This window comes from Bombus bifarius, unplaced genomic scaffold, assembly GCF_011952205.1.
Source record: "Bombus bifarius isolate JDL3187 unplaced genomic scaffold, Bbif_JDL3187 scf7180000007966, whole genome shotgun sequence".
NCBI classification, from domain to species: domain Eukaryota; kingdom Metazoa; phylum Arthropoda; class Insecta; order Hymenoptera; family Apidae; genus Bombus; species Bombus bifarius.
Genome location: NW_022884352.1, coordinates 2,197,656 through 2,209,883, shown reverse-complemented (window position 1 = coordinate 2,209,883; position 12,228 = coordinate 2,197,656). Strand labels below are relative to the sequence as shown.

General features: G+C 49.0%; 1 protein-coding gene across 17 annotated transcripts in view; it reads right to left on the bottom strand.

The window, feature by feature from the left end:
- LOC117216717 (ephrin type-A receptor 5) overlaps positions 1 to 12,228 on the bottom strand; it is a 91,567-nt gene that overhangs the window by 57,975 nt on the left and 21,364 nt on the right. For all 17 annotated transcript variants that reach the window (XM_033463689.1, XM_033463665.1, XM_033463674.1 and 14 more), the window contains exon 2: positions 2,249 to 3,265. In XM_033463689.1, coding sequence (XP_033319580.1) covers positions 2,249 to 2,378 — 130 coding nt within the window. In that variant the 5' untranslated portion in view covers positions 2,379 to 3,265. The remainder of the gene's footprint in view (positions 1 to 2,248; positions 3,266 to 12,228) is intronic.

The window sequence follows — 12,228 nt, the reverse complement described above, 5'->3', positions numbered from 1 at the left end:
GTCGTCGACAGGTTCTTCCCGTCTCTTGCCGCTTTATATCGAAATATCGCTTTCTAGTCGTAAAGTCGCGAAACCGACATAGATTTTCAACGCGGATAAGGGTTAAAAAATTCGACGATATCGGTTGCTCGGGTTTTTCAAAACGGTAACGGACGTTCGTGACGAGAATCTATCGGTGGGAAGAGAGACGCGGTCTTCTTAGCGATCGGTGTCGAGAAGAAACACAGCGCGCATCGAAAAACGCCACCAAGACCCTTCATCTAGAAATCGGCTCACGTAGAGTAAACAGGCCCTGCTGAGTTTGCCGGCCAATTTCGAAGAGGAGTCTATATATGCCCACCGTTTGCCTCCTTCCTTCCTGTCTAGAGAGCGCGTCGAAATGATCCCCTTTTAATGCCGCAGCACTAACTACCGGCACCTCGAACGATCCCGCAATTCGGAAGATTGGCCCACATTACGAAATTATCGTTATTCCCGACGAAAGAGGGATGAAGGGGTGCAGAAACGGACCCATCGAAAACCCTGCGGCGCCAGCTTCTTTCCGCATAAATATGGAAAACGTTCCGGATAGCTCACCACGACCATCTCCGAGAAACCTTCCTAAAAAGCCCTCGTTCCTATCGCTCGAATAAATTTCTGCCGCGGTTATAGATCACGATACGTCCGTACTTGGCATACTCGAATCGTTTAAAAGCGATCCCAAGGGTCTTCGTGGTTTGAATCGTCGATCGTAAAGGATTAAAACAGGGACGCGCTGTTATCGTTATAAAACATCGTTACCATCGGATATTTTCCCGTTTGGTCGATCGAGCGGAAAATTTGGGACGCAGTCTTCGAGTTCGAGCTCCGCCGAGTTGAGTCGAACGAATATCCGACAGGATATAGATCGATCGAGTTCTTGGTAAATATCGCTGCGCCAGGCCACCTACGAGAATACCGATCAAGTCGCGTACGTTCGAGGGTTCTACATAGTCTTGGCTAACACGGGGCAAGTTCTCTCGCAGCAGGTTGATTCCCTGCATCTTCGATGGAACCGAGCGTGCATATCGGTGCATATCGATTTGCGCGAATCGCTAAACCCACGGAAAGACCAGACCAATCTGCACGATGCGTGGTAAAGCGTCGATTCTCGTATCGTACACACGGTAAAATCTCATTCCGTCGTTACGAAAGGGTAATCGCGTTTCTAAAATTTCTTTCCGATGATTCGAACAGATTCCGATCGACCAACAGCTGCCCAAGTAACGCCGTTTAGGCGCGTCGAAGCAACGTCGAGAAATAACGTTTCCGGATAAACGACATTCCATTAGTTGCCGTCGCTTCAACGTTAATTAACTTATTTACAAGCAAACGATCAACGGTGGTCGTATCGAGGAATCTATCGGTCGACCTCTAGTCGCCGTTTCGAAAAGAAGAAAAAAGTAGACAACGTATCTCGGAGTTCTCCGAGGAAGCTAGTAATTATGTCGTCCATAAAACGATTTCAAACACCAGTGCGTTGTAACGTCGGAGACTTTCTATCGCAATCGTTCCCGATAGGGAGAGGGGTAGGTCTGGCGGCAGGCGTACAACTTAATCGATGCATCTAGCTAAGTATACAGAAGGAAGTAGCAATCGCATTCGCGTATCGTGTCCCGAGGTGTCGTCCTAGACTATCATCTAGCTTTATGATCCTTAGATAGAGCAAAGTACAGTTTGTACAGGGTGATTCAATCGACGTATCGAAAAATATCGAACAACAAAATGACTATTAATCGTTTTTAAATCTCTGTTTTTAGCAATTTAACTCTACTACGATAATTTCGATAGCGGTTCGATCAGTTCGTGCCGTTCGTTTTCTCGTCGTTTAAACCTTGACGGTGACAGCTTTGATTCCATTCCCGTTCTTTTAGAAAACATCAATGGACAGGCGATGTTGGAATATTCGAGATTTTAAGCGTCTCGACGATCGATAAACTTTGCTCTTAGAATTCGTGCACACCCTGCAATTTTGCCAAAGAAAGCGAGAAATAACAAAAGTTTCGAGCAACTCTAGTTCCAGTACAAGAAGATGATGCAAAATTCTCTCGATCGCAAAAATAAATCGGAACTCGACTTTTCGCACGCGTTACCAACTTTCCTCGAGTGTACTCTGCGACGATACACGTCTTTGGATCAACCTGTATAGAAAGGAAGAGAAGAGAAGAGAAGAGGAGAAAAGAGGAGAAAAGAGAAAAGAAGAGAAGAGAAGGGAAGAACAGAGGGTTACCTTGTTCCGCGTGGGTCCCTCGCGGGCAGATCAGCAACAGCAGCAACGGCAGAAGGTGGGCAGCGGAAGCAGCAGCGGCGGCGCAGGTGGCTAGAAGGCCTGCTACGCCCGCCATATTGAAGGGGGCCATTCTTATCGTAGCCCCACCGTGGGGCCGCCGGTCCTCTCACGATCTGTGCGAGGCTGCAGCACCGGCAGCGTCGTCACTCTCTCCTCCTCATGCCTCCTCCACGCTTCGTCTGCTCTTTCCGCACGTCACGCGACGACGACGTGCAACCACCCTCGTAGCCTCCCGACTCCTCCAGCTTCAACGCTACAACCACCTCCTCCTTCTCCTCCACCTCCTCCTCCTCCTCCTGCCTCCTCTTCCTCTTGCTCCTGCTCCAGGTCGCGCAACCCTTCCAGATGTGCCGTGCAGCCCACCGGCGTTTCTTACCCTTCCGAAAAGTAGCTTCGCTTCTCGAATAAAGCGCGCACCACCCCTTCTTCCTCTTCACCCTCCTCTTCGTTATTGTCCGTCCACGAGTTACTGTCGCTCGCTGTACTCGCCAGTCGACTTTCTTCCTCCTTCTCTCTTGAAAAAAGAAACGATCGCCACCGAATACCTTCTATGCCATTAACAGCGATTAGGCCGCTCGTTGAAAGCTCGTTGTAGATCTGGGGTTTTTCGCGATTGATAGGCTCTCGGTTGCACGAAACACACGACGGACGTGGACTTGGCCGCATTTACCACTCGCGATCGTACCGGAAGTAGTCAGGTACCGCTCTTGCACGACTGCCGCGAATATCCCGTTCGATTTCCCCCCCGCCCCCCTTTCCTCTCACTTATAAAAGGCAGCTTCCCTTAACGACGAGCCGAGATTCGTCGCATTTCCTCTTTCCTTTGCCTCTCTGTATTTTTTTCTTTTTCTTTTCCTTCTTTTTTGTACTTTTCTCCTCCTGGTTTTCGTCTCTTCTTCCCGTCAACGCCTGAATTTTCTCATAGACGCGCGCTCCACGCTCCACGGGCTGGCTCGTCTGAAAGAAACAAAGATGAACCGCATTAATTAAAATCCGCGAAATATCCTTCCCCATTCGGTCGTCTCTACCCTTCTACCACCTTCTTTCTGATATCTCCACCGACCGAACACGGACCGCCGACTCTATTTCCATCTCCTTTCGTCGAGATACGAAGCGCGCGACTCTAATGACATCCCTAAATGGAAACAACGGCACGGTCGTTTTTTGGCTGTGCTCCGCGGTCGCGACGATCGAGTCCGTCTAACTAGTGGGATACCGTTTTATACGCTTTCCATCCCTCGTATCTGACTCTTTTTGTCTCTTTGTTTCTTACTTCGGTGGTTTTAAATGGCGCACCGGTTCGCTAAAACTTTACAAATTTACGGAACCTGTTTTCGAACGGACGTCGCGCTGTTACACCATCTTTTACTTAGACGCTAGAGAAGAGCGCAAAGCTGCAAGTAGCGTTCGACGATACTACAACGGGTAAGAACGTTCTGCGCCAAAGCACGTAGAAGTCAGGCGTTCGAAAACCAGCGATTTGCTTACCGCGGCACTTTGAAAATTTCTCCCACATGAGATATGGAAAATGTGACTTGGTGCTCACACCACGAAACAGGATTTCGTCTATACGAAACATAAAAGGAGGCGGACCGACGATAAATTTCTTTGGTGGCGAACGATCGTCGTAGGAAAGTTTCGTTCCGAAGGTTAAAAACGACAGGCGGCTTCGATCGAGTTAAACCCCGAGCCAAACGGGAAACTTTGGAGACGCTCTTGCGCGGCTTTACCGAGTGGTTTACTTTCATCCGGCTGCTGCAAGTAGTCTTCCACCCTCGCTCGACACCGAATAAAGTCGAATAAACTCGTACCCCCTCGTATACAGAGATTCATCGAGTGGAAACGAGCTTCTTTTGTGGCAAACGTGACCGATCGTTCGTCCCCCGTCCCACCGTACGATCGAACGTTTTCGACGACTCGTGAAAATCGACTACCGAATATTGGCCCGAGCCCCGATTCGTCCGTTAACGACCACGATCGACGGCCGTTTGGCACCTGTACCGTTAAGTCCGATGACTCTGCAGGGATCATTGTTTCTCCGATATTTCTCGGAGCGTGCCAAATGACGCGATACGCGGCATACGGACGACCGCGTGTTCCAAGTTCGCGAAGCTTTGGCCAAGACCTCTATCTTCTAGCATCGCCGACTATTATTTCGTTTCCTCGTAACGATCTCTTACTACGCTCGAGCGTGTCGATCGTTCTTCGAATCGAATAACTACCGGGATAAAAGCTGTTTCGTACGAGCAGGAAATTTTGCGCGACGGAACGAGGCGAAAAATTCGCACGGGAGAAAGAAAGCGGGAAAGTCTCGAGCGTTCCGACACTGTGAAATTTTGGAGGTTTTAAGACCTCCGTCTATCGTCGGTCGCGCTGTTGTTTCCTCGTGACGATCTCGTCCGCGTGATAACGACGCGTATCCATCGTCACCGAAACGGGACGACTACCGGGATAAAAGCTGTTCTACGCGAGATGGAAATGCGCGTGGCAGAGGGAAAATGCGCGTGGAAAAAGGGGCAAGTGGGAGAGGAGAAACGTCCGCGCGACAAAAGCGCGGTGCATACATGGTTGGTGAGTAACTTCAAGTTCAAGGTCAACCTTGAACACGCATCCAAGCTCGGTGAAATTCGCGTAACTCGTTGCACCCGTCATCTAGCCGAGTCTAAAGGGAGGAAATGCCGAAAGCAGGAAGAAAAGGGTAGGACGAGTGGCGAGCGAGCGAGCGAGTAAGAGCGCGCGCGCGCGTGTGTGTGTGTGTGTGTGTGTGTGTGTATGTGAACGCAACTTTGGGGTTCGTCGATGTAGCGGAAGGGGTGCTAGCTAGGATGGGACGAGGAGCAAGGGGTTTCAGGATCAATACCATGCGTTTATCCGTCTCTCTCGCCTCTCTCGGGCACACGTAGAACCGCGAGACAGAACGCGCGACCGACAGAGATCGAGCGTCTTCGTTCGACCAAGGTTTCGCTGCGAGTTGATCTCGTTCGCTCTGGTAGGCCGCAAGGTCTGGCCGGCACGGCGTCTCGCTGCTATTCTTCGACGGAAAGGGACGAACAAGGGAAAAAGAGAGGAGGAAAGAGAAGCGAATAGAAGGGATGCAAAAGACGGGAGGAAAGAAGAATAAAGAAGAATAAAGAAGAGCAAAGAAGAGAAGGGAATGGAGGAAAGAGGAGATAGAGAGGTTCGTATAGAAGAGTCGGGGGTTCGAAAACGAAGAGGTGGCGAGGGTTGGGCAGAGGGCTGGAGGAAGCACGAAATTCTAGAGTACTAAAATATAGTAGAGAGTGGGAAGGTGGGCCGAGGGAGAAGGGGAGGTAGAAGGCGCGCTTTAGGAGTTCTTCTAAAGCGGGCAAAGACCTTCTCCTCCTTCCCTCGCGTTCTCTTGCTCTAGCCAGACCGGCCAAGATGCATCCGCGAAATTGCAGACTTCGGTGAAACGCTGCTGGTAGCTGTGCACAGCGCCTCCTAGGTCTACGCGGTGGTGCTTGCCGCCTTCTTCCATTGCCATTGCTCACGAGTGGCCTCGTAAAAAATTTAAGATGTCCTCCTCCTCCTCCTCCTCCTCCGCCTCTCGTTCGTTCGCTCTCTCTTCTCTCGCCCTCTATATACTCTCTTCTCGTCGTCCTTGCCAGCCACGGCCGGGCTAGAAACCCGTAGTGCCTCTTTTCAACAGCCTCTCTCTTTCAACTTTTTGACAAGACCCAGTAGCAATTGCCGAAAACAGCTCGGCGTCTCGAGAGAGAGAGAGAGAGAGAGAGAGAGAGAGAGAGACGAGGAGAAGACCGCGCTCGAGAAGGAGCGCGAAGCCTGTGAGAAGGGCGGCAGTTTTCACGGGGGGTGAGTATCTAGCCTTCCTTTGATAAGCCACGATTTCCCATTTTTTCCCCTGTTTTTTTCTCTCCGTTGCTTTTCCTTCCTTCGGAGCAGATGTAAACGCGACGAGGAGGATCTCGTCTGCGGAGCGGGGTCTCGCCTACTCCGGAGGTGGTTGGCCACCTTCTTCAGCGTGCAAAGGCCTCCTTCTTTTTCTATTCTCTTGCAACGTACACTTTCTTTCCAAGTACCTGCTTACGATGGATCCCGCCAAATTGCAGATTTCGGCAGCCGAGAGAAGCCTGCCTCTCGAGAGGTTCGTGAAAATTTTAAGCCGTCTCTAATAGTACTCGAACAGGTGCAACCGTAGGCTACACGACGTTCGCCGCTGCTTCTAACGAGCACTTCTTCTCGACGTTCTCGGCCAGAGTATTATAAAACGTCCTTTGAACTTTTACCAGGGTGAAACGGACGAACGAGAGACGTGTAACCATCGATATTTGAGACTTTCGACCTGAAATCCCGACTCTTTCGTACCTTCTATGGCGCTTCATCATCGCTACGCGACGTCATTTCGTTTACCCGTTTACGTTTGCTCGTAAAATACAACGCGAATATTTCAACCTTTTCGATCACCGATCGTGAATCCTGTCAGACTCGTTTCAGCCCCCCCGGTATTTCTTTCTCTCAGCGATGACGCTTCGGAAAGAAAGTGAACGCGCGCGAGCTTCCTATTTCTCCTACTCTTTCCTCCTTGGAAACGGTTCGCGCGACCTTACGGGTTCCCCCGATGGGCTCTGCTTTTTCTCTGCCTCTCGATTTCTTCGAGTTTCCTCGAGTTTCTTCGCGGGCCTCTCCTCGCGTCATTGGCTTCCGCGACCGCTTCGGGACAAATTCTATTTCCGGTTGAATTTAAGACCCTCCGGAATATACGGATTTATTTCACGGCTGCACTCTGCAGAGACGACGAACGGTAAGCAAGGAAGGGGCGGGGGAAAGGGGTGGAGCAAAGAACAGGGGAGGATGGAAGCGTGGCACAGGGTGGAGATTTTACTTCGGATCCGAGGAGACTCGTAAACGTAACAAAGGAAAGACGTATAGCTCGGGGACGAGCGAGAAGAAAAATATATAGAGCGAAAGATGAGGGAGGAGAGAAAGTTCTCCGAAATTATTATACCTTGGGCGATCGCCACTCTGGACGACGCTTACTTTTATTTTTCCGAAACTCTCCGGGCGCCACGTCGCTGCCAACGCAACCCGGTATTTTTCTGCCCTAACTTTTTCTTTCGTCGCTGTTCGATGTCGCGAATGGCAAACCGCAAAAGACGTCTGCGAGACAAATTCTGTTTCCGATGAATTTAAGAAGATCTCGGCCAAATACGAGAAAGAGGGGCAGAAAAAAAAGAAGAGAATAAGAAGGTCGCTCGGATAAGGAGAGACAGAAAGAGAACGCGGTGGTTAGATTTATTTTCCAAGGATTTCGTCGAGACCTTGTTGTCGGATTTTACCGCGGTTGGTCGACGGTGGCACGAATTTCAAAAAAACAACCCTTTGAATATAGAACGTTCCCCGTTCTTCGTATTTCTCTTATTTCTGCCAAGTTCGCCTCGTTTCCTAAGAAGGAACGAGTAGGACGGCGAATCGAGAATAATAGAATTTTTTTGACGTCTCGGCGCTAGCTGTAATTCGTGCCGCTCCTCGGGGCTTCCCTTTTTCCCAGTGGTGGCCGTAATTAAAAACGATAATGTCGACGGTGGCTGTGATCGTGCGGCTTCGTCCAAATGCCCTCTATATTTTTGTTTCACTCGCGAAAATGCACCGGTTTGCCGGCCTTCGGCAACTCGCGCTAATGCGAACGAACGCGTCTCCTCTAACTTTCCCGTATATCGTTAAATTTGCTTCAAATTTCGTCGATACGAATATCATCGACTACGATAGTCGAGTCTGATATATAAAATTTTCTAACTAACGAAATAAACTAACGAAATCTCAAAACGTTTCGCGTAACGCACTTGCTTTCGCACTCGTAAAACGTGTCCTGGAAGCGTTCTTTCGTATACTTTCGTAGATCCTTACGAGCGTATGCGTCTCTGTCTTGGGATGCGTGTCGTTCGTGAAAACGACAGTTGATCGGAACACGCGTGCACCGCAACGACGAAAAATAGCTTTACGTGGCTGGTCAATCGCGACAGTTAAAACGTTCATAGGTTGCCAACTAATCAACGGAAACACGAAATTTCCCACGATACACGACCGTGCGCGTTTTAACTCGTGCAATAATTCCGTATTAGCCGTCCGCGTGCGCTATATACGTTTCTTCTCGCGAGTGGAAATAGAGGCTCGCTATCGATGCGGAGAACCCCGCGGTGATTTCGCAAGCGAGTACACGCGGTCGTTTCCACCAGGTGAAAGTAAGTCGCGCGAACTGCGCGAACTGCGCGAACCGAGCTGCAGCGACCGAGTCTCAAGTCCAAACGAAGGTTCGATTTGCCTTCGAGCTTAATTAAGAACGTACGAGCCATTAGAGCCGATGGAGCGTTATATCGAGCCGTACGATAATTATAACTTTGAGCTGAGCAAATCTCGCGAGGCGCAGTCAGCGTAATCGACTGGAGACTTCTTTTGTTTCGTTTTCCTTTAGTTAGCGTTGCCAGCTATCGACTCGTACGTCGTATTTGCAAATATATACCTTTTAAGAACTTGAACCAGTTGCGCAACACCTTTTTTTCCTCGATCAACCGACTACATGAAAATTAAACTTCCCGTTTCTCGTTCCTTCTCCCTCTGTCCAGCGATTATCGGAGATAGTGAAAATTGCCAGTGCACGCGGCACTTGCCACGAACGCGTTTAGCTGTGAAACAGTTGGGTTCACGCACAGGAAGTAGACGCTTAACGACTCGTACGAAAAGAATCCTCGACAATCGCCTGTTCCCTTCCGCGATTTCTTCGTCTTTCTCGCTCTGTCTGCTCTCGATTCTAGATTAGCTATCGAACGAAGGAAGGAAGAAAGAGAAGCGACGAATTTGTCAAACTATCGGAATTCGGCGTAACGGTAAAACGCGTAATGGAAGGAGAGGCGAAATTCCGAGCTAGTTGCGGAGTCGATGATAAAGCTAATGGCGTCCTCTACCCTTGTCAAGTCCATCAGTGATCAGTCACGCGATCCTAAGAAGTTTCGTGGACCTGCTCCCCGCCCCCCGCCCCTCCCTTTTTTCATCTCGGAAGGAAGCGAACAAACTTGTTCGGTACGACGAACATGCTGTTAGCAAATTTTCGCCGGTGTACCGCCGGCCCTCTCCTCCCAAAGAAACGAAACGAAACGAGACGAAACGAAACGAAAGGAAACGAAAGAAAAAGCAAAAGCAACGAAGAAGAGTACCTACTACACCGGTGCAGGTGATATGCTAATGGTAATCCACGTTTCTCTTATCTTGTCGCGGTGACAAACGCGTCGCAGAGTGATCGCGTGCGTCAAAATAGTTCGACCATTAGTGGTCTGGTTCGTGATTCGTTCGTGGCTAGGAGGATTTCGCCCCCTATTTCGAAAAGGAGGAAAACGAGGGAAAAGAGGGAAAACTAGGAAGAGAAAGCGACGTCGGTGCAACGTGGAATCGGGCGTTCGTAACAGCGGTCGTAATTTATACGTCTCTAATCTGGACGACGATAAGCTGTTCGTCGTTCGCGCTTCGGGGTCGCGTTAAATGCCGGGAACGCGTTTTCCATCGGAAAAGAGAGGAGGAAGAAGGTAGGAATAGCGTGGGTGATATACTCGTGTCTTTTGCGGCAATAACGCTCTCGGTGGAGAGAGTCTCGCGTGCCTCGTAACTTTCCTTGCCGAGGCCTAGCAGCTCCATATTTCACGGAGGGTTGCCCAAACTTCCCTCCTTCCGCGGAACAGCCACCGCGTTTCTTTCCTAGACACCACATAGGCACGCTCCGCGTCGAGAGAGGGCCATATGGCTTTCGTTTCCTCTCGCTCCAGTTATCTTTCTTCTTTTCCTTCTTTTTTCCTCGCGGCATTCAACCTCGCGGATCTTTTGTACTATATTTGGAACGATCGGATAACTTCCTCGAATACCGAGCTCCCTGGACCACCCCGAGCAGTTCGCACCGCCTCGTTATAACCGTTTATCGCCGGTCGGATGTTTTTTAACGGCTAAACGTTAATAATACCAGGGGGCTAACGATAACGACGCCAACGAGATCGAATTTTAATCCTCTTAGAACATCGAATGACGTACGCGAACAACGGCAGCGACGATAACTCGGCGAAACTCGTTCCTTTCCATTCTCCGATCTACACCGCCGCCGTCATCGTTCGTCCGTCGATTTTTTTCTCATCGAAATCTATACGCGTTGCTGATTTAGACGATACAGTAATCTTCGAGATACAGCAAGATCGTAGAAATCTGCCAAACGCGCAACATCCGTCGAGTTAATCTCGGTTCTTCGTTTCAATATTTTCTCGCTTTCTTGTTCTTCTTTTTACCCATCGCCGCTGTTTTATTTAACATTCCCAATACAATTCTCTTTTATCGATACTTTTTCGGGTAGTATCATAGCGTCGTGATCTTTTTTTATTGCTTCTCTTTATTCCATTTTTCCTGCCTCTCCGCCGCTGTTTTTATTGCTCGAATTTCGTTCTTGCGTTGTTTGTTTGATTTCTGGAATCCGAGTTTTTACCGTCCTTTCGCTATTCCTTTTATAGCTGGAATTCTTTTTTAGATCCGCACTGCTTTTTTACAGCTGCAATTCCTTTTTTCTGCTTCGCTGGTGTTTGTTTTATCTCCGCAGCTTTATTTCCTTTATCGTTCTCCAGCTTTCTCTTTCGACGCTGCCGTTCCTTTTTCCACCGTTCTCAAGCAGCTTTTTTTACTGCTACAATTCCTTTCTCGTTGGTTTTTTCCAGATTTGTTCGCACCGCTGCAACTGTCTCCTCCGTGCTTCCTATTCCGTTGCTTTATTACCGAAATTCCTGATGTTTCAGAAGCTGGCCATTCATTCAGGGATATTTATCGCGACACGACAGATTATCTGCCAGCAGTGTGTGTCTCCGTTCCAAGTAGGATGGACACAGTTGGCGGAAATAGAGAGAATCCGAAGAATACCACGGAAACGATTACACCGGCTCGGGAAAAAAGTTGGATAGTCGCTATCCGCGTTTCTGATATTCGAGTAGATGTAAGAAGCGCGTCCTTTTAATATGTTTCGGCCTCTGTCAAACAAGATGGAACACTTTGATTTAGAAAATCGATGCGAGAGGAAAGAGGAGAATTATTCTACGCGACGAAATACGTCGAAACACGCGTAAATCTGAAAGATCGATCGAATCGAGATTGGTGGCAACGAAAATTTGTAGGCAATTTTACGACGAAAAGCCTGCAACGCGTTTCCGGCGATTTGGTACGTTATCGAGCGCCGAGAAACAGAATTTCCTTCTACAGACTCATCCGCCGTTCCTCTTCCTATGTTATGGCAGCTACAAGACACCCTATATGTTTAACTACATAGGTATATAGCAAAGGCCGCTATAAACGTAAACCGAATCTCTCCATGAACTTCTCCTAAAGTTTACCGGCTGAGCTCATCATCCCGTCGATAAAGCGAGTCTATCCCACGCTTTTTAATTACCAGGAATGTTAATGTTTAAAGTTAAATTGCATCTAACAAAGGATCAAGTGGGAGAGCGGAGGTTGTCTACGCGCGTTTGCCTCCACGAAGCGAGGCGTACTTACTTTATCCAATAAGTACAGGCAAACGAAAGTTCTCGACTGGAAAGTTTCGAGCTTTTGTCGGTCTCGTCTCGTCCTCTGTCGTCGGAGTTGCTCGAAACGAAATTATTCTCCAACAGACGGTATTTCTGTTTTCCACCCCGGACCGTTATCAACCTCGTCTACCGTAACGGTCGCGCGATCCAAATTATTCCCGCCGCAGAAACCGTCGAATTTCTTGTCCTTCTCCTCTTCTTCGTTCTTTCGTTGTCGTCCGAGTCGGCGAGAAAGAATCTCGGTGGAAAAGGGAAGCGGCTACGGCTATTCGTTCTGGAATTCCAGTCATCGTTTCCGGATTATCTCATCCGTCTTTTTCTTTGCCCACGTCGGACTTTCGT